Below are 26447 nucleotides of genomic sequence, written 5' to 3'. Positions count from 1 at the left end.
GTCCTGTATTTGGCTCCATCCATCTTCCCATCAATTTTAACCATCTTCATTGTCCCTGCTGAAGAAAAGCAGGCCCAAACCATGATGCTGCCACCACCATGTTTGACAGTGGGGATGGTGTGTTCAGGGTGATGAGCTGTGTTGCTTTTACGCCAAACATAACGTTTTGCATTGTTGCCAAAAAGTTCAATTTTGGTTTCATCTGACCAGAGCACCTTCTTCCACATGTTTGGTGTGGCTTGTGGCAAACTTTAAACAACACTTTTTATGGATATCTTTAAGAAATGGCTTTCTTCTTGCCACTCTTCCATAAAGGCCAGATTTGTGCAATATACGACTGATTGTTGTCCTATGGACAGAGTCTCCCACCTCAGCTGTAGATCTCTGCAGTTCATCCAGAGTGATCATGGGCCTCTTGGCTGCATCTCTGATCAGTCTTCTCCTTGTATGAGCTGAAAGTTTAGAGGGACGGCCAGGTCTTGGTAGATTTGCAGTGGTCTGATACTCCTTCCATTTCAATATTATCGCTTGCACAGTGCTCCTTGGGATGTTTAAAGCTTGGGAAATCGTTTTGTATCCAAATCCGGCTTTAAACTTCTTCACAACAGTATCTTGGACCTGCCTGGTGTGTTCCTTGTTCTTCATGATGCTCTCTGCGCTTTTAACGGACCTCTGAGACTATCACAGTGCAGGTGCATTTATACGGAGACTTGATTACACACAGGTGGATTGTATTTATCATCATTAGTCATTTAGGTCAACATTGGATCATTCAGAGATCCTCACTGAACTTCTGGAGAGAGTTTGCTGCACTAAAAGTAAAGGGGCTGAATAATTTTGCACGCCCAATTTTTCAGTTTTTGATTTGTTAAAAAAGTTTGAAATATCCAATAAATGTTGTTCTACTTCATGATTGTGTCCCACTTGTTGTTGATTCTTCACAAAAAAATACAGTTTTATATCTTTATGTTTGAAGCCTGAAATGTGGCAAAAGGTCGCAAAGTTCAAGGGGGCCGAATACTTTCGCAAGGCACTGTATGTGTGTAAGAGTTCATGGGCGTGTGTCTGTGTGTGAGTGACTCTCTGGCTCTGAGCCCAGTCACTACCTGCAGTCACTTATCTGGCCTTGCTGGCATTGCCATGGTTGCACCTGGTTCTATCTGGCTCCAGGATCAGTGGACTGGGAGATGGAAAACATTCCAAATCTATCAATTGAGTTTCTAAAAATTATCCTACATCAGTGTTGATTCACTTATCCCCCAAGCATTCAATGGAGAGGATGATAGACTGTCCCTTTCACTGAATAATGTATTTACCAAACACATTATTCAAACTCTCATTGACCTATCATATAGTGTGTATAGATTGCTTTTGCAGGCACTCCGTTTCAAGTTTCTCGTAAATTGTTCTACTTCAGTAGCCCAGAATACATGGCCTGACTCTCTGTCCCCTGCTCCACCCAAGTGGGACTTTGGACACTAGTAGGTCCCTGCTTGTGACACATTTAGGAAGAAGGATGTTTGCTAAGGAGTGTTATGGTAGAATGGCCGTGTCTTGATCTGTGTGTGTCTAGGTGCTGTGTGGGAATGAATGAGGATTCTTTCAGGCCACTTTAGCATTAATCTGTCAAGTAAACAAAGCAAATTACAAAGTAGCATGGTAACTATACAATAATTACCAATGAATTACATATTTATTTGATATCCATTAAAACACATACCACTAACACGCACCACTGGCATATCTCTCACTGTCCGTCCCCCTAGGCCCTGCAAAGTAACCTGCGCTACTCTCTGCTGCCCCAGAGGCTGATCATTGGGAAGCGTCTGGCCCAGTGTCTGCACCCGGCCCTGCCCAGTGGAGTGCACCTCAAGGCCTTAGAGACCTATGAGATCATCTTCAAGATCATCGGCACCAAATGGCTGGCCAAGGACCTCTTCATCTACAGGTGTGGGACCAGTCTAACCCATTTTGTGTGTGTGCATGTGCATGCCTGTCTATTGTCCTGATTTGTTTGAAGGCCTATTAACAATGTTAGTGTGTTTTTGGGGGATTTGTGTGTTGTTCACCTGTACTGTATGAGTTAGTGTGTTGTATTGATCTCTGCCATGTGTGTTTTAGCTCAGGACTGTTCCCGTTGCTGGGCCATGCTGCGATGGCGGTGAAGCCAGCCCTGTTGACGCTGTATGAGCGCTACTACCTCCCTCTACAGAGGGCCTTACTGCCCAGCCTACAGGCCTTCATCACTGGACTACTGCCTGGCCTGGAGGAGGGGGCTGATGTCTATGACAGGTACACACACACACATGTACCTGTGTATCTAAACAGAGCTAAAAAATAGCTCTCCCATAAATATTTGCATAATATAACATATCCTCTTCCTTTTCCCACTATCTTAAACTTTGGTCTCTCTCCCTCTCTCCCTTCTTTGTCCAGGACGGATGCGTTGCTACTGAGGCTGTCTCTGTTAGTGGGCCAGCAAGTGTTCTATGGGGCTCTGTGGGGCAGTGTGTTGGTCAGCCCTCTGGTCCGGCTACCCGCCTCTCTCTTCATTGTCACACACTTCGACCGCTTCACCCCACCGCGCCAGCAGAGATGCATGCTGGGCTATAACAACCGCTTGGTGGTGAGTTGATGTGTGTTTCCACATGTTAATATGAGTATGAGTGTTGGGATGTGTCTGCCATGTTGGATATGTTGTAGAACCTGTCTCTCCCTCTAGTGGTTAGAGCGTTGGGCCAGTAACCGAAAGGTTGCTGGATCGAATCCCCGAGCTGACAAGGTAAAAATTTGTCGTTCTGCCCCTGAGCAAGGCAGTTAACCCACTGTTCCCCGGGCACCGAAGACGTGGATGGCAGCTCCCCGCACCTCTCAGATTGAGGGGTTGGGTTAAATGCGGAAGACACATTTCAGTTGAAGCCATTCAGTTGTACAACTGACTAGGTATCTCCCTTTCCTTTCCTCTCTCTTCCAGATGAAGGCGTTGTGTCTGTCTCTGCAGGACTCTAATGTTCTGGTGCAGAGGAACATGTTGGAGATCCTGCTATACTTCTTCTCCTTGGCCACCTGCCTGGTGAGTAACTTTTCCTCCTCCTCACCTCCTTCACCACCTCACCTTTTTCAGCTTATCCACCCTGTCCTCCTCCTCCACTTCCCCTCGCTCCTCCTCCAACTCTTCCTTCTCTGCCTCTCTATCTTCATCCACTACTGTTTCCTTCTCCCTCTTCATTAACTCCTTCTTCCTCCTCCCTGTGCCCCCTCTGTACCTGTTGTTCTCTCAGGATCCAACAGAAGGCAGTATTCCTATGACCAGGGAGGACACGATCACAGTGGTGTCTGCTGCTTCCCTCACGCTGCTCCGCAGAGACATGTCCCTCAACAGACGCCTCTACGCCTGGCTGCTAGGTAGCTACTGTGGATAGACATGCACCACACACACACACACACACCCACATGTAATGAAGTTATGGCTTTGAGTCCTATTCTAGCAATAGGCCTGAATATAGTTCACTGTGTAGCTAATAATAGCTTGAGTTGCTTTAGTAGCTAATGTCGTTAAAGTCTAGGTAATACATTTATCCATATAGCTTCAATTCTTTACCCCTTGCCTTTCAGAGACAAAAATGTATGACTTATTATACAGTGTCTTCAAAAAGTATTCATACCCCTTGACTTATTCAATACTTTGTTACAGTCTGAATTAAAAATGTATTAAATATATATATTTTCTTTCTACACACAAAACATGTTTTTAGAAATGTATTGAAAATGAAATACAGAGAGATCTCATTTACTTAAGTATTCACACCCCTGAGTCAATACTTTGTAGAAGCACCTTTAGCAGCGATTACAGCTGTCTTTCTGGGCAAGTCTCTGAAGAGCTTTCTACACCTGGATTGGGCGACGTTTGCCCATTATTCTATTCAAAATTCTTCAAGCTCTGTCAAATTGGTTGTTGATCATTGCTAGATAAACATTTTCAGATTTTGCCATAGATTTTCAAGTAGATTTAAGTCAAAACTGTAACTTGACCACTCCAGAACATTCACTGTCTTCTTGGTAAGCAACTAGTGTAGATTTGGCCTTGTGTTTTAGGTTATTATCCTTCTGAAAGGTGGATTCATCTCCCAGTCTCTGGTGGAAAGCAGACTGAACCAGGTTTTCTGCTAGGATTTTGCCTGTGCTTAGCTCCATTCAATGTATTTTTTTTTATCCTGAAAAACTCCCCAGTCCATGACGGTTGCAAGCATACCCATAACCCAGTGGTGGGCCGTCAGGGCCAGCAAGCTGCTGGCCTAAACATCATCAGAATATAATTAAAAAATATATATATTTTCCCACAAATATGTATTAAATTATTCCCCAGAGTAAGAGTTATACTCTTCATTTCATAGCTTTCCTCTTGGTTGCACTGCTTCCAGCCCCTGGTTGAGATTTGGAGGGCTGGTCTTTATGTTAGATATTTTATCCAATCATATTCAGCCATCATGAGTTGCCAGGGGTCTAAAATCTGCCCTCAGGCCTTCAGAATCAACAGTGCGGGCGCTTGTAGCTTGAAGTGAATGGAAATGAAAATTTAGTGTCAACCAATCAGCTTTAGAGTTGGCTATTGTACGCCTGCTGGCTGGCTCCAGTGTTACACAGGAGCCAGCTAGCAGGCGAGCGGTTTCCTTCCTCTCTGGTAACTGAATTAGGAAGGTCACCTGTATCTTTGTAGTGACTGGGTGTATTGATACACCATCCAGTGTTATTAGTAGTTAATTAGTAAACATTTTGAAAAGCATAATTCCACTTTATGGGGTGTTGGTCAGTAATTATTTTTATTTTTTAAAGCAATTTTCTATTTAGGCTGTAACAACAAAATGTTGTCTGTGTGTGTGTTGCTGTTCGCCAGGCACAGACATTAAGGGAGGTATGATTGCTGCAGACCCTGACCTCTCCATCTCCATGGAGGAACACACAGCCTTCTACTTCAAGACCCACTCCAGAGAACTCCTAGTGCAGGTCAGACACACTAACACTACTGTCGAGCAGTTATATAAATCATACTGTTACAGAGGATTAAACCTCACAAAGGACTTCTCGAAAAACACCTGCCCTTTAAACGCAAGTCACTCATTCAAATACGAAAACATTGAATCCAAGGTCACATTGTTTCTGTCAATAACCGGTGGTGTAACCTTGTGTATGTATGTGTGTACTCTGTCTCTCTGTACTTAGGCTTTGATCAACATCCTGAATCAGAAAGATGTGGAGGCAGACCCGGAGAGCGTGATTGGTTATCTCCGACCCTTCCGCATCATCATCAGCCTAATGGATAAGCCAGAGATAGGTAGGTAGTCACACACACACCTCCCCTCCTTCAGGCCTAAACACACACACACACACACCTCTTCTTCCTTACATTTTACTTTTTAGTAATTTAGCAGACCCTCTTATCAAGAGTGACTTACGTTTAGTGCATTCATCTTCAGATAGCTAGGTGAGACAACCACATATCACATTCATAATTTGGAGGGCCAAGAGACCAGAGGTGTCAGAACAGAGTGCTCGGGTTGGGGTGTAGGGTTTGAGCATAGCCTAAAGGTATTGAGTGGCTGTGCCTCTTGCTGCTTCGTAGGCAAGTACGATGGTCTTGTAGTGGATGCGAGCTTCGACTGGAAGCCAGTGGATTGTGTGGAAGAGTGGGGTGACATGGGAGAACTTTGGAAGGTTGAACACCAGGAGGGCAGCAGCATTCTGGATAATTTGCAGGGGTTTGATGGCACAAGTGAGGAGCCCAGCCAACAGCGAGTTACAGTAGTCCAAACGGGAGATGACAAGTGCCTGGATAAGGACTTGCGGCGCTTCCTATGTGTGATAGGCTCATACACTATGGATGTTGTACAGCATGAACCTGCAGGATGCGAGTCACTGCTTTGATGTTGTCCAGGGTCACGCCAAGGTTCTTTGCACTCTGGTAGGGCGACACCATGGAGTTATCAACGGGGGAGTGTATCTGCCAGGCACGCAGAGATGTGTTGCCACCTGGTGCAGACACAGATCCTCTTCACGTCACCTGGTAGAAGCAGCCTGCCAGGTAGGATGCAATCCAAGAGTGTGCAGAGCCTGAGACGCCCAGCCTGAGAAAGTGGAGAGGTCTAATGGTTCATGGTGTCAAAGGCAGTGGATAGATCTAGGAGGATGAGAGAGGAGAGAGAGTCAGCTTTGGCAGTGCAGAGAGCCTCTGTTACACAGAGGAGCAGTCTTGGTTGAGTTACCCATCTTGGTTAAGGTCAAGAAGATCATTCTGAGAGAGATGGCAAGAGAGTTGGTCAGAGACCGCACACTCAATGTTTTGAAAATAAAATAAAGAATACCGGTCTGCAGTTTTTGACATCAGAGGAGCCACGAGTGTTGCTTTGAGGAGGGGAGCGACTCAGGCCATTTTTAAGTCCAGTGGGACGCAGCCAGTGGTCAGGGATAAGTTGATGAGGAATGGGAGAAGTTCTCAAGAGATATGGAGAGGGGATGGGATTGAGTGGGCAAGTTGTCTGGTGGCCGGACCTCACTAGTCTCAAGTTTTCACCCTGGAAAGAGAGGGGATAAAGAGGTCAAGGCGTAGGGTAATTATGTGTGAGTGGGACCAGTGGACTCAATATGCTGAGTGAATGTGGAGCGGATGTCGTCAACCTTCTTTTTAAAGTGGTTGACAAAGTCCTCCACGTAGGGGAAGGGGGTGGAGGATTAGGGAGGGAGGAGAAGGTTGAAAAGAGTTTCCTAGGATTAGAGGCAGAAGCTTGACATTTAGAGTGATTGAAGTTGGAGTTCACAGTGGATACAGAGGAAGAAAAGGTAGAGAGGAGGGAGTGAAAGGCTGATAGGTCGTCCGGAAATTTAGTCCCCTTTCCTCCCGAGCCGACCGGGAGGAAAGGGTACAGTGCAAGTTAGAGGTTGACCGATACCGATTATTGGAGGGCCAATTAATCGGCCGATTTTATAATATGTATGTGTGTAATAATGATAATTACAACACTACTGAATGAACAATTAACAGATTTATTTGAACTTAATAAAATACATAAATAAAATCTATTTAGTCTCAAATAAATAATGAAACATGTTCAATTTGATTTAAATAATGCAAAAACAGTGTTGGAGGAGAAAGTAAAAGTGCAATATGTGCCATGTAAAAAAGCTAACATTTAAGTTCCTTGCTCAGAACATGAGAACATATGAACGCTTCCTTTTAACATGGTTCCTTTTAACAGGAATCTTCAATATTCCCAGTTAAGAAGTTTTAGGTTGTCGTTATTATAGGAATTATGACGTGTCGACTACTTCTCTCTATACCATTTGTATTTCATATACCTTTGACCATTGGATGTTCTAATAGGCACTTTAGTATTGCCAGCCTAATCTTGGGAGTTGATAGGCTTGAAGTCATAAACAGGGCTGTGCTTCAAGCATTGCTAAGAGCTGCTGGCAAACGCAGTAAAGTGCTTACCACCGCTCAGTCAAACTGCTCTATCAAATATCAAATCATATACTTAGTTATAATATAATAAACACACAGAAATACGAGCCTTTGGTCATTAATATGGTAAAATCCAGAAACTATCATTTAGAAAACAAAACGTTTATTTTTTCAGTGAAATACGGAACGGAACCGTTCCGTATTTTGTCGAACGTGTGGCAACCCTAAGTCTAAATATTGCTGTTACATTGCACAACCTTCAATGTTATGTCATAATTATGTCAAATTCTGGCAAATTAATTAGTCTTTGTTAGGAAGAAACGGTCTTCACACAGTTCGCAACGAGCCAGGCGGCCCAAACTGCTGCATATACCCTGACTCGGCTTGCACTGAACACAAGAGAAGTGACAATTTCTGTAGTTAATACTGCCTGCTAACATGCATTTTGTTTAACTAAATATGCAGGTTTAAAAAATATATACTTCAGTGTATTGATCTTTATGGTTAGGTACATTTGTGCAACGATTGTGCTTTTTTCGCGAATGTGCTTTTGTTAAATCACCACCTGTTTGGCGAAATTGAAGTAGGCTGTGATTCGATGATAAAATAACAGGCACCGCATTGATTATATGCAGAACAAGCTAGTTAACCTAGTAATATCATCAACTATGTGTAGTTAACTAGTGATTATGTTAAGATTGATTGTTTTTTATAAGATAAGTTAATGCTAGCAAGCAACTTAACCTTGGCTCATTGCAGCCACAGGTCCTTTTGATGCTGCGCTCGCGTAACAGGTGGTCAGCCTTCCATGCAGTCTCCTCGTGGATTGCAATGTTATCGGCCATAATCGTTGTCCAAAAAGGCCGATTACCGATTGTTATGAAAACTTGAAATCAGCCCTAATTTATCGGCCATGCACTAGAGGTCGACCGATTTATCGGCAAGTAATAGGATGCGGAAAGGGAGGATAGTTGGGTTGAAGAGGTAGAATCAGGAGACAGGAGGGAGAAGGATTTAGCAGAAGGGAAAGATGAGAGAGTGCAAAGATTGCGATGGCGCATGATCATCTGGGTAGGGGCTGGGTGGCTATGGTTGGAGGAAAGGGCGACAGAAAAGGAAACTAAATAGGGATCAGAGACCTGGAGGGGGATTGCAGTGAGATTAGTAGGCAAACAGCCTCTAGTAAAGATAAGGTCAAGCATATTGTCTGCCTTGTGATTGGGAGGGGACTGGGAAAGTGTGAGGTCAAAAGAGGCAAGGAGGGGAAAGAGAGAGTTGGAAAGAAATTAGGTTAAAGTAGCCAAGTACGAAGAGCGGTGAGCCATCGTCAGGAAATTAGCTTAATCAAGGTGTCAAGCTCATTGGGGAACTATTTAAGGACACCTGGAGGGCAATAGGTGACATCTTTGTAAAGCTTGAGTGGACAAGTGACAGTGACCGCATGGAATTGAAATGATAGAACGTCTCCACTTAGGAGAAATTAGTAGTCCTGTGTGACGACCAGATGCTCTCGAACTATGAAGAGAGAAGAGCTGGAGTAGCAGTGTTCTCTGGGGGGATCCATGTCTCCGTCAGGGCCAAAAAGTAAAAGGACTGAAGGGCAGCATAGGCTCTGGTAGTTCCAAACGCTGCCAGAGACCAGGGTTGTGCGTGCAGGGTACACCAAATTAGATGGGTTGTAGCCAAGGGGTGGGGAGCATCTGTAAAGCCTCCAGGAAGAGGAGCGAACAGGTATAGAAAACACACACATATTGTAGTTGTCAAAGCTACAAAAGAGCAAAATGAGATCTGAAAATAACTAGGTAAGATACTTAAGTGAGAGAGTGGTGTGGATGGATCCTTCCTCTCTTTCCTTCCTCGAACAACTCAGCAGAACCGTTTTTGTTTCGTTGACCATCTTCGTTTTGCGACTAGACCGCCGCTTAGAAATCAGGGGAGTCTGAAGTACTAATACTAATTACTTGCAAAGGTGAAGAGCACACATCCCGGTACTAATCTCTGACTGCCTAGGAGAGGAGAAACCACTCCCTCCAATACAGCTACTGATTATGAAAACAATAAGAGTCACAAATTGCCTTGCCCCTTAATCCTGGTTTATGTGTCAATAATCATCTTCAAGTTATGAGCAGTCAGCAGTTCACACACCAAGTAAGCTACTGGGAAGACAGGCAGCACTTAAAGTAAATGGCCCTAGCTAGCAAAAAGACGGTACTAGACAACAACAGATAGAGAAAAATATTATACTCATCACTCCTGGAGATATCAGGAGTCCTCTAGCTATAGAATGAAGCACACCCTTAGGCCCAAACACACTCACCCCCCCTCCCACAGGCCCAAACACACACACCTCACCTCCCTTAAGCTTTCCGAATGCTTCGGTTCGGCTGGTGCCTAGTCGAACGAGTGTGCTCGCATACTCCCTTAAAAGACCGCTTGAAAAAATAGAAAAAAGTTGCAACAGTATTTACTAAAAATAGATAACTCAAGAAATGTCATTAAAGTTTTTGCTGAGGAGATCTTACATCTAACTAAGATGTTTGTTGCAGTACAAGTGAAAAATTTGCATGAAAAATATTTGTCTCTCGTTGAATGACAACATTGAAGAATTGAAGAATTCCTACTGTTGACCAACCACCGACGAAGGCAAGTAGACTTCGGCTTGCCTAAAAAAAAAATAGTGTGCACGAACAGCCGAAAAAACACTTTCCGAAGATCAAAACTTCACAAAAAACTTCACAAAATGTCATCATAATATACAGTGCATTCCGAATGTATTCAGATCCCTTGACGTTAAAGCCTTATTCAAAAATTTATTAAATCGTTTTTTCCCCCCTCATCAATCCTCACACAATACCCCATAATGACAAAGCAAAAACAGGTTTTTATACATTTTTGCAAATGTATAAAAAAATATAAATATCACATTTACATAAGTATTCAGACCCTTTACTCAGTACTTTGTTGAAGAACCTTTGGCATCACACCAGCGAGTCTTCTTGGGTATGATGCTATAAGCTTGGCACACCTGTATTTGGGGAGTTTCTCTCATTCTTCTTTGCAGATCCTCAAGCTCTGTCAGGTTGGATGGGGAGCGTCGCTGCACAGCTACTCTTAGGTCTCTCCAGAGTTGTTCGATCGGGTTCAAGTCCGGACTCTGTCTTGGCTGTGTGTTTAGGGGCGTTGTTCTGTTGGAAGGTGAACCTTCGCCACCAGTCTGAGGTCTTGAGCAGGTTTTCATCAAGGATCTCTGTACTTTGCTCCGTTTATCTTGCCCTCAATCCTGACTAGTCTCCCAGTCCCTGCCGCTGAAAAACTTCCCCACAGCATGATGCTGCCACAACACATCACCGTAGAGATGGTGCCAGGTTTCCTCCAGACGTGACGCTTGGCATTCAGGCCAAGAAGTTCAATCTTGTTTCTCATGGTATGAGAGTCTTTAGGTGCCTTTTGGCAAACTCCAAGAGGGCTGTCATGTGCCTTTTACTGAGGAGTGGCTTTCATCTGGCCACTCTACCATAAAGGCCTGATTGGTGCAGTGCTGCAGAAATGGTTGTCCTTCTGGAAAGTTCTCCCATCTCCACAGAGGAACTGTGGAAGTCTGTCAAAGTGACCATCGGTTTCTTGGTCACCTCCCTGACCAATGCCGAGTAGGGCCCCGATTGCTCAGTTTGGCCCGGCAGCCAGCTCTTTAAAGAGTCTTTGTGGGTCTAAACGTCTTCCATTTAAGAATGATGGAGGCCACAGTGTTCTTGGGGACCTTCAATCCTGCATAATTGTTTTGTTACCCTTCCCCAGATCAGTGCCTCGACACAATCCTTTCTCAGAGCTCTACCGACAATTCCTTCGACCTCATGCCTTGGTTTTTGCTCTGACATGCACTGTCAACTGTGGGACTTTATATAGACAGGTGTGTGCCTTTCCAAATCATGTCCAATCAATTGAATTTACCACAGATGGATTCTAATCAAGTTGTAGAAACCTCTCAAGGATGATCAATGGAAACAGAATCCACCTGAGCTCAATTTCGAGTCTCATAGCAAAAGGTCTGAATACTTATGTAAATAAGGTATCTGTTTTTAATACATTTGCAAAATTGTCTAAACTTGTTTTTGCTTTGTCAATATGGGGTTTTGTGTGTAGATTGAGGGAAAAACATATATTTAATATGTTTTAGAATAAGGTTGTAACGTAAGAATATGTGGAAAAAGGGAAGGGGTCTGAATACTTTCCGAATGCACTGTATGCACAAACCGTTTCGGATGGGAAGCATGCAGACACCTTCAGGCCTAAACACACACACCTCCCCTCCCTCAGGCCTTATCTCTCTCCCCCCACCCCTTCCCTTCTATCTCTCTTCATCTGTCTCAATCCCTCTGCTCGTAGATAGTGTAGTGGTGATGAAGAGGATGATGATGATGGTGGTCCCTCTCAGGCCCTCTGGTAGTGTGTAGTGATGATGATGATGGTACTCTCTCTAAGGACCTCTGGTAGTGTGTAGTGATGATGATGATGATGATGATTATGGTAGTCTCTCTAAGGACCTCTGGTAGTGTGTAGTGATGATAATGATGGTAGTCTCTCTAAGGACTTCTTGGTGGTGGGCAGTGTGTAGTGATGATGGTGGTCTCTAACAGGTCCTCTGGTGGTGGACAGTGTGTAGTGATGATGGTGGTCTCTAACAGGTCCTCTGGTGGTGGACAGTGTGTAGTGATGATGGTGGTCTCTAACAGGTCCTCTGGTGGTGGGCAGTGTGTAGTGATGATGGTGGTCTCTAACAGGTCCTCTGGTGGTGGGCAGTGTGTAGTGATGATGGTGGTCTCTAACAGGTCCTCTGGTGGTGGACAGTGTGTAGTGATGATGGTGGTCTCTAACAGGTCCTCTGGTGGTTGGCAATGTGTAGTGATGATGGTGGTCTCTAACAGGTCCTCTGGTGGTGAACAGTGTGTAGCGATGATGGTGGTCTCTAACAGGTCCTCTGGTGGTGAACAGTGTGTAGCGATGATGGTGGTCTCTAAACAGGTCCTCTGGTGGTGGACAGTGTGTAGTGATGATGGTGGTCTCTAACAGGTCCTCTGGTGGTGGGCAGTGTGTAGTGATGATGGTGGTCTCTAACAGGTCCTCTGGTGGTGGACAGTGTGTAGTGATGATGGTGGTCTCTAACAGGTCCTCTGGTGGTGGACAGTGTGTAGTGATGATGGTGGTCTCTAACAGGTCCTCTGGTGGTGAACAGTGTGTAGTGATGATGGTGGTCTCTAACAGGTCTTCTGGTGGTGGACAGTGTGTAGTGATGATGGTGGTCTCTGACAGGTCTTCTGGTGGTGGACAGTGTGTAGTGATGATGGTGGTCTCTAACAGGTCCTCTGGTGGTTGGCAATGTGTAGTGATGATGGTGGTCTCTAACAGGTCCTCTGGTGGTGAACAGTGTGTAGCGATGATGGTGGTCTCTAACAGGTCCTCTGGTGGTGAACAGTGTGTAGCGATGATGGTGGTCTCTAAACAGGTCCTCTGGTGGTGGACAGTGTGTAGTGATGATGGTGGTCTCTAACAGGTCTTCTGGTGGTGGACAGTGTGTAGTGATGATGGTGGTCTCTGACAGGTCTTCTGGTGGTGGACAGTGTGTAGTGATGATGGTGGTCTCTAACAGGTCTTCTGGTGGTGGACAGTGTGTTATTGGAGGCAGTGAGAGCGTTCTACAGCTACTGCAGAGAGATGCTGGGAGAGGAGTCTATCACCAGCACTGGCCTGACGGGTAAACAACTAACCAGGTGAGAAGACCGGTGCGGAAGAGATACTGTGCCTTCAGAAAGTATTCACACACCTTGACTTTTTCCACATTTTGTTGTGTTACAAAGTGAGATTCAAATGGATTTCATTTTTCCACACCTGAAATGCGCAACATTTGCCCATTTTTCTTTTCAGAATTCTTTAAGCTCTGTCAAATTTGTTCTTGATCATGGCTAGACAACCATTTTCCATAGATTTTCAAGCAAATTTATGTCAGAACTCAGGAACATTCCCTTTCTTGGTAAGCAACTCCAGTGTATATTTGACCCAGTGTATATTTGTGTTTTAGGTTATTGTCTTGCTGAAAGGTGAATTAATATCCCAATGTCTGGTGGAAAGCAGACTGAACTAGGTTTTCCTCTAGGATTTTGCCTGTGCTAGGCTCCATTCCATTTATTTTTTACCCTGAAAAACTCCCCTTGCTTCTACATCTGTATTGCTTCCTGTTTGGGGTTTTAGGATGGGTTTCTGTATAAGCACTTTGTGACATCTGCTGATGTAAAAAGGGCTTTACAAATACATTTGATTAATTAACGATTACAAGCATACATATAACATGATGCTGCCACCACTATGCTTGGAAATATGGAAAGTGGTACTCAGTAATGTGTTTGGGGCAAATCCAACACAACACTTTGTATTCAGGTCAAAAAATGAATTGCTTTTCCACATTATTTGCAGTATTTAGTGCCTTGTTGCAAACAGGATGCATGTTTTGGAATATTTTTTATTCTTTACAGGCTTCCTTCTTTTCACTCTGTCAATTAGGTTAGTATTGTGGAGTAACTACAATGTTGTTGATCCATCCTCAGTTTTCTCCTATCACAGACATTAAACTATGTAACTGTTGAAAGTCACCATTGGCCTCATGGTGAAATCTGAGCGTTTTCCTTCCTCTCCGGCAACTGAATTAGTAAGGACGTCTGCATCTGTGTAGTGACTGGGTGTATTGATACACCATCCAAAGTGAACTTATTTAGGCTTGTCATAGGGTTTGAAAACTTATTGTCTCAAGACATTTCAGCTTTTCATATTTAATTAGCCCAACTAACCAGTGCCCCCGCAAGTTGACTCTGTACCGGTACCACTGTTATTACCTCTGTACCGGTATACTGTTATTTTCACTGTCATTTTACTTATCTATTGTTTACCTAATACCTATTTTTTACTTACAAATTGCACTGTTGGTTAGGGCTTAAGCCTGCTGTATTCAGCGCACGTGACAAATAAACTTTTATTTGAATTACACTGAACAAAAATATAAACGCAACATGTAAAGTGTTGGTCCCATGTTTCATGAGCTGAAATAAAAAATAGCAGAACTTTTCCATATAGTATGCACAAAAAGCTTATTTTGCTCAAATTTTGTGCACAGAGTTGTTTACATCCCTGTTAGTAAGCATTTCTCATTTGCCAAGATAATCCATCCACCTGACAGGTGTGGAATATCCAGAAGCCGATTAAACAGCATGATCATTACACAGGTGCACCTTGTGCTGGGGGCAATAAATGGCCACTTTAAAATGTGCAGTTTTGTCACACAGCACAATGCCACAGATGTCTCAAGTTTTGAGGGAGTGTGCAATTGGCATGCTGACTGCAGGAATGTCCACCAAAGCTGTTGCCAGAGAATTGGATGTTAATTTCTCTACCATAAACTAGCTCCAATGTCGTTTAAGAGAATATGGCAGAACTTCCAAACGACCTCACAACCGCAGATCACGTGTAACCATGCCAGTCCAGATCCTCCACATCCGGCTTCTTCAACTGATGGACTAGGAGTATGACTGTCTGTAATAAAGCCCTTTTGTGGGGAAAAACTCATTCTGATTGGCCGGGCCTGGCTCCCCAGTGGGTGGTCTATGACCGCCAAGGCCCACCCATTAATGCACCCCTGCCCAGACAACTGAAATCCATAGATTAGAGCCTAATGCATTTATTTCAATTGACTGACTTCTTTATATGAACTGTAACTCAGTAAACTATTATACATTGTTCCGTTTACATTTTTGAACAGTATAATTTGTAAAAAATTCCAAAAAACATCATTCCACTTTGACATTATGGGGTATTGTGTGTAGGCCAGTGACACAATCTCAATTGAATCCATTTTAAATTCAGGCTGTACCGCAACAACAGTTGGAAAAAGTAAATGGTTGTGAATACTTTCTGAAGGCACTGTAAGTGGAGAATAAACTGATATATAAATGAATGTTATTTATTGGGAATGGTTGTCCTTATTTCCTAAGATTTTTCTAAAAAGAGAATGACATGATAGTGACTTTGAGGATGTATTTGTATTGTGTTGTCTGTGCAGTAAAATAAAAGAAAACAAGAATGCGTCAGAGATCATAAAGACAGTGAACATGCTGGTGAGCTCCATGAACAGTGATTTCCTGTGGGATTACATGACCTGCCACTTCTGCACTTGCCTCAGGTAACACCTCTACTGACCCTTACTGTACCTCCTCTGGAATAGTCATAGTAGCTTTAATGTTATAAAGCATATTTCTCAAACATTGTTTAACTGCTCTCTCTCTCTTCCTGTCTCTGTCTCCATAGTGGCCTAGCTGACCTGCCGCTACCCACTCTGCAGTATCAGAGTGCCTCTCCTGCTCCCTCTGTCACAGAGATCTCCACCCTCATCATATTTCTAATGGATGTTATCCCTCTGGTACTCTCTCTCTCTCTCTCTCATTGGTTGGTTTCTCTGTGTCTCTCTCTTTGATTGGTCCGTTTCTCTGTGTCTGGTCCAATAGGAGCTCCATGCTGACATCCAGTCTCAGTTCCTGCCCCAGATGTTGTGTCGCATGCTGCACACGCTCTGCACCCACATGAATACCCTGGACTTATTGGAGCTCACGCAAGGCCTGGACGCCTGCTTCAAGGTGCTCAGTAAGATCCAGATGCCCGTGGCTTATATGGACATGGAGGAGTCACAGACACAGGAAGTGGAGGCACAGGAGGAGAGCTTTGAATATGTTCAGGTCAGACGTGTGTGTGTGTGTGTGCGCGCAGTGGTTCAGATAAGCTATGGCATGTATTGAGAGTAGAAGAAAAATGGGACTTAAGGATGCAGCATTACAGAGGTACTTCAGAAAAGACAGGCCTTTAGGTCAGGATGTTGTGCCCTTAGGTCAGGATACTGTCTGGGAGGGGATCTGTCTGACCGAGGGATAACATTTCTGGTAGGGTACTGTACTACTCTTGTCTTGATCTTCGATCCTGACTGTACACAGGCCGGCCAATCACATGCTTCACTGTCCATTCAGATGTAATAGTTTTTTTTGCCAAGGTCTGGAGTCCAGCTGTAACATTGACCTGTCTATCTGTCACATAGACACAGCTCCCACTGATCTCTATCTTTGTTCAGTCACTGACTGGACCGTGATGGGATTTCTCCTTGAAAATTAATGGATATTTGAGAAGTTTAAGGACAAGGAGATGGTTCTTTAACAGTCTTTTTAGGTCATACTACACTCTCCCTCAATGGTGATAATCTGGTTGGATCATACATTTTCTACCCTACAGTACAATGACAAGGAAAGTGATGAGGAGGATAATGATGAAGACGCTGGTAAGGTTAATGGTAACCATGACAACACAGAACCAGAGGAAGAACCTAAACTGAATGGGGTTATGGAGCACGAGATTGGTCCAGGAGAGGGAGAAAGCCCCTTCCTGCCCCTTCGGTCTGAAGACAGTGGATTGGGCATCAGCGCCTCGCCGTCAGAGCTGCACCTCCTACCAGGGGCGGGCCTGGGCCCTGAGGAGGCAGGGATTGTGAAAGAGAGCGAGGGTGTGTGGAGGAAGGGGGGCAGTGTGGAGACCATAACCCAGTATCTGCAGGATATCCTGGCCTTCATCATCAGCAGGTAGAGAACAGTATCACATCAGGGAAACATAATAATCAACTCTAACAATCTTTATCTGTCTCTTTCTCTCGCTATACTGGATTCGCTAAATGTACAGTAGCCCTTATCCAGTTAGCTAAACACTAACTGCAACAAACACAAATGTGCATGTTTTCAGTTACAGTAGTATAAAGCACAGAATGTCTTCCACAATAACTGAACTAAATGTATGAAATAAGGAATAAGAGTACTCAATCTAGAGCCAAATATAAAATAAAGTTACGAGAATGCAACTGTTTGCTTAATATTACTCAGCTAGGTATCCCTAGGGAGAAATAGCCTTGAAGCTAACGCAAAGTAACTAACAGCTAACTCAATTATTAATCTTCTACAGAAACATGAAAACTATGTGATAAACATTTACCTTGTGTTAATAAACAAATGTACTTACAGACATTGTGTCATTCAAAGCTTATAAAGAAGGATGTTGAAGGATTGTAACTACTCACACTTGCACATCTTACACATTGCTTCACTTCTGAAACTGCTTCCTGTCACATGAAACAAACAGGTAAATTCTAGACTGCTGAACTTAAACTGCCACTATGGGGTGCTAAACAACTAACAGGTCCAGAACACTCCCTCTCTATCTCGCTGTCTACCTTGCTCTCTCTCCAACTCTCTTTCTCTCTCTGCCCTCCCACCTTCTCTCCCCTCCCAGGTACCTGCTCGTTCAGGTGGAGGATGTCAGGGGGCAGGAGGAGGCTGTACAATCCGACCCCGCTGCCCTCTCCCCTGGTCGGAAGTCCTCGTTCCGGGAGGGCCCTCAGATCACCACCACCCAGATCAAAGACAAGCTAGCCGAGCTCTTCACCCCCAACAAACACAAACCACGTGCCACCTCAGACCCCCCTGTCCCAGACCCCCCTACAGAGAGGAAGAAGGGGCGAAGGTGTGCGGGAGGAGGGGTGGACTGGGGGGCAGGGTACATGCCCCGGAGCAGAGCGGAGATTTCGGAGGAGTGTCGACAGGCGTTCACGGCAGCGTGCCACCTTCTGTTGGAGTCTACCACCTTCCCCCTGTACCTGAGTGAGGGGGAGAGCCATGGGCTCTATAATGACATGTTCAACCATACAGGTGAGGTCACTGTATGAACTTTTACCCAATAATAGTTGTTTAGCCATACCCGAATACGGCTTTACTAATAGGGTTGATTTGACTACTTTATGATGCGCCCTGATATACTTTCCTAATCGTTAAACATTTTGAATGTGAAGTCACCAACATGTTTTTTGTTTTTATCTTACAGTTGAAATCGGAAGTTTACATACACCTGAGTCAAATACATTTAAACACAGTTTTTCACAATTCCTGACATTTAATCCTAGTAAAAAATCCCTCTCTTAGGTCAGTTAGAATCACCACTTTATTTTAAGAATTTGAAATGTCAGAATAATAGTAGAGAGAATGATTTATTTCAGCTTTTATTTCTTTCATCCCATTCTCAGTGGGTCAGAAGTTTACATACACTCAATTAGTATTTGGTAACATTGCCTTTAAATTGTTTAACTTGGGTAAAATGTTTCAGGTAGCCCTCCATAACCTTCCCACAATAAGTTGGGTGAATTTTGGCCCATTCCTCCTGACAGAGCTGGTGTAACTGAGTCAGGTTGTAGGCCTCCTTGCTTGCACATGCTTTTTCAGTTCTGCCCACACATTTCCTATAGGATTAAGGTCAGGGCTTTGTGATGGCCACTCCAATATCTTGACTTTGTTGTCCTTAAGCCATTTTGCCACGACTTTGGAAGTACGCTTGGGGTCATTGTCCATTTGGAAGACCCATTTACGACCAAGCTTTAACTTCCTGACTGATGTCTTGAGATGTTGCTTCAATATATCCACATAATTTTACTTTCTCATGATGCCATCTAGTTTGTGAAGTGCACCAGTCCCTCCTGCAGCAAAGCACCCCCACAACATGATGCTGCCACTCCCGTGCTTCACAGTTGGAATGGTGATCTTTGGCTTGCAAGCCTCCCCTTTTTCCTCCGAACATAACAATGGTCATTATGGCCAAACAGTTCTATTTTTGTTTCATCAGACCAGAGGACATTTCTCCAAAAAGTACCATCTTTGTCCCCATGTGCAGTTGCAAACTGTAGTCTGGCTTTTTTATGGTGGTTTTGGAGCAGTGGATTCTTCCTTGCTGAGTGGCCTTTCAGGTTATGTCGATATAGAACTCGTTTTACTGTGGATATAGATACTTTTGTACCGGTTTCCTCCAGCATCTTCACAAGGTCCTTTGCAGTTGTTCTGGGATTGATTTGCACTTTTCGCACCAAAGTACGTTAATCTCTAGGAGACAGAATGCGTCTCTTTCCTGAGCGGTATGACGGCTGCGTGGTCCCATGGTGTTTATACTTGCACACTATTGTTTGTACAGATGAACGTAGTACCTTCAGGCATTTGGAAATTGCTCCCAAGGATGAACCAGACTTATGGAGGTCTACAACTTTTCTTCTGGGGTCTTGGCTGATTTCTTTTGATTTTCCCTTGATGTCAAGCAAAGAGGCACTGAGCTTGAAGGTAGGCCTTGAAATACATCCACAAGTTCACCTCCAATTGACTCAAATGATGTCAATTGGCCTATCAGAAGCTTCTAAAGCCATGACATCATTTTCTGGAATTTTCCAAGCTGTTTAAAGGCACAGTCAACTTTGTGTATGTAAACTTCTGACCCACTGGAATTGTGATACAGTGAATTCTGTGAAATAATCTGTCTGTTTTCAATTGTTGGAAAAATTACTTGTCATGCACAAAATAGATGTCCTAACCGACTTGCCAAAACTATAGTTTGTTAAGTGGTTGAAAAACTAGTTTTAATGACTCCAAACTAAGTGTATGTAAACCTCCGACTTAAACGGAATGTGTTTCTCTTCAGGCAGTGACGTAGACAGCCTGCCTGTGTGGCTGAGGTCCTTGATGACTCTGTGTTGCCTGTCGAGGGACTACCACGTGCAGCACACGGCCATGTCGTCTCTGCTGGAGCTCATCAACCACTCACGGTCCCTGGCCCTGGTCATTCAGGACAAGACCAGGCGCTACCAGGCCAGCGACGCTAACCCTCTCAGTGGGCGGCTGCAGATGGTCACTATGCCCCCCATCTACCCAGGTCTGCTAAGCACCATCGAGCAGGGCACAGACTTCTACCAGGTCAGGAAACAATTGTCTGCCATGGCAGGTGGCTTGTATTACTGCCACGTGAAGAGGGAACATATAAGGGGGCCTTGCTGGTCCGACGTGTTACTATATGATATGATGAAATATGTCAATTTCCTTACTGAAGATGACATCTGTAAAACTCACTTGTACAACAGCATCATCACCTTTTATGTCCACTGCCTATTACCTCACCAGATCAAGAATGTTCGTCATATGATGCTGCTGCCTTCAGTTGATCCAAATGAACACCAATCATCCTCACCTCTAACCTTAGAACTCTGTGACCCCATGCAGCGGGTGGCCCAGGTGCTGTGGTGTCAGCTGGACATGGAGCGTCGAGAGCAGCACACCTCCTGTGTAGAGCTCTTCTATCGGCTCCACTGCCTGGCCCCCTCCGCATCCATCTGTGAGGACATCATCTGCCAGGCTTTATTGCACAGAGACAAGGTACAGAGCACACAAGATTTTACTGTACTATCAAGACAAACTGTGCACTACACGCCTACAGCAAAGATCCATCCTATACCGCTATAGCAGGGGTCGGCAAAAGGCAGCCCACGGGCCAAAACCCGCCCACAAGTGAATTGTTTAGGCCCTCCAAAGTTTTTTGTTAAACAAATAATATATATGTTTTGGTAAGATACTGTAAAATATCCTGGAATTCATCTAAAAATGTGTTTAATTTAGGAAATATTTTCCCAATAGAGTTTTCCCGGTGTTTTACAAATGTTCCATCCCGGGGATAAATCAGTTTTCTTCCAGGTAATCTGGTATTTCCTGCCAAAACCGGAAGTGCCATTCTAAAGCATATAAATATGTCTGGATTTCATTCAAGCTTTGATCAGCATGAAAATTCAAGCCTGAGCCTGATGAGTCATACACTAAAGACATTTTATGTACCCTACATTAGACATTTTATGAGCCCAAAGAAGCCCAAATTATTGTGCCGTCATCCAATACATAGCCCATGGTGCTTAGTCTAGCTTTTCCCGGGACTCCGAGCTAAGGAGTGTTTTTTTTAAGGAGAGGCCAGCAGAGCGCAGGTGCGTATTGAGCAGGAGCAATAAGTTATAACTGTATGCATAACCTTTCATTCATGAGCTAAATATAAGGCTTCATGAATTTATTACCTGAAAGAGGTAGGCTAGGACATCTATATATTTATCTTTCTATCGTGAACAGGAATATCTATTTTGTATTTTGATTGGAATTGAAGGAGAGAGAAAACGACAGAGAGTGCTCAAGGGCGCTCTGATTTAAAGCAATTATATTAGAGTGTTAGGCTGTTTTAAAACTCTGCAGATGCAAATATCCCAAAATTATCTTTAGGCTACAATTAAAAAGTAAGGTGACCCCTTGGTGATGTGTAAATGAGTCCTTATATTATATACTGTAGCATAGGCTTTGCTGTAGCAAATGTAGGCTTGTCACAAGAAAATAAGTTACTATGAGAAGATGATACATGTTTTGTGAACTGCGCTCCATAGCTTAATGAGATGCACTGTCTGTCCCCACCCTGAGCGTTGATGATCGATAATGCAGATGATTATTTTCATTAATTTAACTTTATTTAAAAATACAAAATAAAATACAAAATATAGAACATTAACACACATCACGACGAGAGACACCACAACACTACCTAAGACAACAACATGGCATTGTAGCAACACAACATGGCAACAACATGGTAGCAACACGACATGGCAGCAACATGGTAGCAACACAACATGGCAACAACATGGTAGCAACATGGTAGCAACACGGTAGCAACACAACATGACAACAACACGGTAGCAACACAACATGACAACAACATGGTAGCAACACAACATGACAACAACATGGCAACAACATGGTAGCAACACAACATGGCAACAACATGGTAGCAACACAACATGGCAACAACATGGTAGCAACACAACATGGCAGCAACATGGTAGCAACACAACATGGCAACAACATGGTAGCAACACAACATAGCAGCAACATGGTAATAACGCAACATGGCAGCAGCACGTAGGGTATAATTTACCAGTTTCTCGCAGTTATTTATTCTTTGAAAAGGTAACCCGGTTCCCGCTATTCAACCCTAGTTCCCAAGATTCCCCCTCCCCCAAAAAAGAGAGACGTGATCAATGTAATCAAGGTGTGAAATAAAATCTCATTTTGGGAACTAGGGTTGAATAGATTTTCAAATACAATCTCATTTTGGGCTCTGTTGTGGTCAATTTGTAGTGTATCATTTAGAATTTTGTTCCGGCCCCCCAACCATCCACTCCGACAGAAATCGAGTTGCCTACCCCTGCCCTACAGGATCCCTAACATATTTAAACAAGGCCCTGTAACTAAGAAACCCAGTTTTACACATATCCACCTTACATTGACTAGGAACAAATACACGAAGCCATGCTCATATGATATGACTAAGAGCAAGTTATCCTGTGTGTTTAACTAACATGTAAATGATGTGTGTGTCCCTCAGGCTGTACGGTTGGAGGCCCTACACAGGTTCTCAGTGCTGTGGCACCTGACCAGGGACATCCAGTCAAACCGGACCATGTCTATGAACCGCTCATTTGACCGGTGAGTACAGAGCTGAAGTGCGGTCAGTGGTTTACTACAACATCACTCTTTACTACAATGGTGAACCTGTTCTCCTTTTCCTCAGATTGCGGAGATGGGATGTGTATCTATCTCCTTATCTCTCTCTCCTCTCTCTCTCTCTCTCTCTCTCTCTCTGGTCACCATTTAAGATTGTGCGTGTGTCTCTCAGCTCTCTATGACTGACTGTGTATCTCTGTCCCAGGTCTCTGTGTGTGGTGGTGGACTGTCTGAACAGCCCAGATGGTTCTGTGAGTGCTGCAGCCCAGTGCTGGCTGGTCAGGGCTCTCTCCATGCAGGACGTGGTCCGCATCCTGGAGCCTGTTCTGCTGCTGCTGCTCCACCCCTCCACCCAGCGCTGCACCATCCAGAGTGTCAAACAGAACCTCACCGCAGGTATGTGTGTGTTTTGATGGGTGAAGTGGAGATTGTTGGAGTGATTAGGGATGTTGCTCTCCTAGTGTGTTTGTTTGTTTGTGTGTGTGTGTGTGTTTTGATATGCTCAGAAATATCTTTCTCTCTGTAGGTATTCTGAAAGATTTAAAGAGCAGAATTCAAAGCACTACCAACGGTTACGCGAACGCCATAACAACCAGCACCCAAACAGATGAAGGTACACTGGGTCACATGATCCTGGTGGACCGGGAGGCCCTGTGGGGGGAGCTAGAACATGACCCGGAGACAACCCAACCGCCGGCCGACTCCACGGGGGTGTCTCGCAGCGATAGCGAAGCTACAGAGGAAGAAGACGAACCGGAGGAAGTGGAGGAGGAGGAGAGTGTACACACCGAGTCGAGCGGCGTCCAGGTCTCCACTGAGAACTCTAGCTCTGGCTCCGCCCCTTACGGTAGTAGTGTAGAAGAAGGAAGCATGGTCAACGGCCTGAGGAGGATGGAATCGGAACACACGCAGGCATCCGATTCGCTGTCGAGCGAGGAGGAGGAGGACTTGGAGCTTGAAGCCATGGCTCGGTCACGTCTCCTCAAACAGGAGCGTGAGAAGCGGGAAGCCATCGACTCTATGTTCCGCCATGTTCTGCTGTACTCTGTGGCCGGCGGCTGGCCCCGTCTGCTCCACGGCCTGGCCCTGCTGGACAGCCTGTTGAGGAGCAGTGCCCAGCAGCCTCTAGTGAATGCCCTCTCCTCCACCTCCCTGGACACCAGCTCAGCTGCACACCTCAATCTGGTCTCCAACCTGCTCCAGCGCCACCAGCAGGCCCAGGACGGAAGAGGCTTCTACGGACGCCTACTCTCGCCCTCCAGTCCCCTCTCCCTGCTCATCGAGCTGATGGTGTCCCTGTGCCTGAAGTTCCTGCGCTCCCACTACCCATCCTACCTCACTCTGGACCCCAGGGAGCTGCAGGGGAACAGGGAGGTCCAGGTGAAGAGCGTGGGGGTGCTGACCCGCCTGGTGACCCAGCTGGGGATCGTGGCGCGGGGCCAGGGAGACACCTCCACGCAGGGGGAGGCTGGCGTCAGCCCAGAGCCCATCTGTAAGCTGCTGGCCAGGTGTAAGGTGCAGCAGTACGCCCTCCTCACCCTCTCAGCCTCCATGTACATTAGCCAGAGAGGAACGGAGAAGGGCTCTGCCATGGGGGGTGTAGATCTGTTAGATGAACAGGTGGGTCTGTCTGAGGAGAGCCTGGTGAATCTGGGAGGGGGAGGGGGACAAGAGCAGTACCCCTTACAGATGGAGCTGCTCAAGCTCCTACAGGCCCTCATCGTCCTGGAGTACCACGTGTGGCCAGGGGAGTCTGGTTCGACCCTGCACTCCGATGAGCCCCGTGACTCCCCTGCCTCCTCAGCACTAGCACGGGAATGGCAGACAGCGGTTCTGTTCCAACAGTCCATCAAGGCAGCTCAGTACGTCCAAACCCAGCCCATCACAGCCCAGGGGATGTTTTGTCTGCTGCAGCCCGGGCTTTGCAGCCGCAGTACGGCTATGCCATGCACCCCCACTGGGTGGCGCTGCTTTGCTCGTCTCTGCCCTACCTGGGGCGCTCGCTGGGCATCATCGTGGCTCCTCTCATCACTCAGATGTGCAGGAACCTGGACGAGCTGGTCAAACAGTACGATCACGACGGGGGGAAGGCTACACAGAGTCTGATTGGCAGGAAGGAGAACATCGCTCCTGATTATCCTCTCACCCTACTGGAGGGACTGACCACACTCACTCACCACTGTCTACTGGACAACAAGAAGGTGAGGCACACTCACACATATCCATGCAGTCTGCTGGTTTGGCTACATGTAGGTGGATTACTGTGCCACACACTTAGAGACACAGAGTTGAATGCAGAAAACTTTTAAATGTTTCTCTCCCGCCCTCTCAGTCCCTGGTGGCTTGTGACCCTGCAGACGTCCGGAACGCCCGCAACGCTGTGATTGAGGAGCTGCCGCACATGCTCAGTAGCATGGCTCTGCTGTGGGGTGTGGTCAAGAGGGAGGAGTCCCAGAGTAGGGGCTCGGACTATTCCCAGACCGCCAGACACACCTCTACTTCTGTCTACTTCAGGAGCTCCAAGGTATGTATGTGTGTGTTTGTGTGTGTGTGCATTCTTATGGACACTAGTGCTATGATATGTTTTGCATGTGCATTTGTGTGTCACTCTCTGATGGTACTACTCATTGTGTGTGTGTGTAGACCCTGAGACAGCGTGTGTTGGAGTTCCTGACTCCTCTGACGGGGCAGTACGGGGTGCAGCTAATGGCCTCAGTGGGAGCTGTGTGGAGCAGCCGGAGGAACAGGAGGAGACACACCAAAAACAAAGTGAGTGCTTTAAAACATCATTATTTATTTAGCAATAAGCGGGTGGGACATGTAGGCTACACACACACACATACACTACATGGCTAAAAGTATGTGGACACCTGCTCATCAAACATCGCATTCCAAAATCATGGGCATTAATATGGAGTTGGTCACCGCTTTGCCGCTATAACAGCCTTCACTCTTCTGGGAAGGCTTTCCACTAGATGTTGGAACATTGCTGCGGAGACTTGCTTCAATTCAGCCACAAGAGCATTGGTGAGGTCGTCACTGATGTTGGGCGATTAGGCCTGGCTCGCAGTCGGCGTTCCAATTCATCCCAAAGATGTTCGATGGGGTTGAGGTCAGGGCTCTGTGCAGGCCAGTCAAATTCTTCCACACCGATCTCGACAAACCATTTCTGTATAAACTTTGCTTTGTGCACAGGGGCATTGTCATGCTGAAACAGGAAAGGGCCTTCCCCAAACTGTTGCCACAAAGTTGGAAGCACAGAATTGTCTAGAGTGTAATTGGATTTTGTAGCGTTAAGATTTCCCTTCACTGGAACTAAGGGGTCTAGCCTGAACCAAGAAAAACCGCCCTAGACTTTACACCAATGCATTCAGGAAGGTAGAGTTCCCCTGGATCCGCCAAACCCACATTCTTCCGTTTGCCACATGGTGAAGCGTGATTCATCACTCAGAGAATGCTTTTCCCCTGCTCCAGAGTCCACTGGCGGCAAGCTGACTCTTGGCATTGCACATGATGATCTTAGGCTT

The 26447-nt window shown here is 45.3% G+C and overlaps 1 protein-coding gene across 1 annotated transcript in view; it reads left to right on the top strand.

The window, feature by feature from the left end:
* The window catches only part of LOC110501633 (protein DOP1B), a 46670-nt gene that overhangs the window by 6962 nt on the left and 13261 nt on the right, over positions 1-26447 (top strand). Inside the window, 21 exon segments of the mRNA XM_021579331.3 lie at positions 1767-1948; positions 2122-2292; positions 2437-2626; positions 2975-3073; positions 3282-3405; positions 4895-5004; positions 5221-5332; positions 13101-13221; positions 15558-15677; positions 15803-15914; positions 16000-16227; positions 16772-17115; positions 17816-18231; positions 20036-20307; positions 20611-20763; positions 22802-22902; positions 23126-23316; positions 23447-24820; positions 24823-25121; positions 25253-25444; positions 25564-25689. Coding sequence (XP_021435006.3) covers positions 1767-1948; positions 2122-2292; positions 2437-2626; positions 2975-3073; positions 3282-3405; positions 4895-5004; positions 5221-5332; positions 13101-13221; positions 15558-15677; positions 15803-15914; positions 16000-16227; positions 16772-17115; positions 17816-18231; positions 20036-20307; positions 20611-20763; positions 22802-22902; positions 23126-23316; positions 23447-24820; positions 24823-25121; positions 25253-25444; positions 25564-25689 — 5037 coding nt within the window.

The sequence above is a fragment of the Oncorhynchus mykiss genome, chromosome 22 (assembly GCF_057628025.1).
Source record: "Oncorhynchus mykiss isolate SJ-2025 chromosome 22, ASM5762802v1, whole genome shotgun sequence".
NCBI classification, from domain to species: domain Eukaryota; kingdom Metazoa; phylum Chordata; class Actinopteri; order Salmoniformes; family Salmonidae; genus Oncorhynchus; species Oncorhynchus mykiss.
Note: the sequence above shows the minus strand (reverse complement) of the source record. Positions and strands in the feature narration are given on the sequence as shown.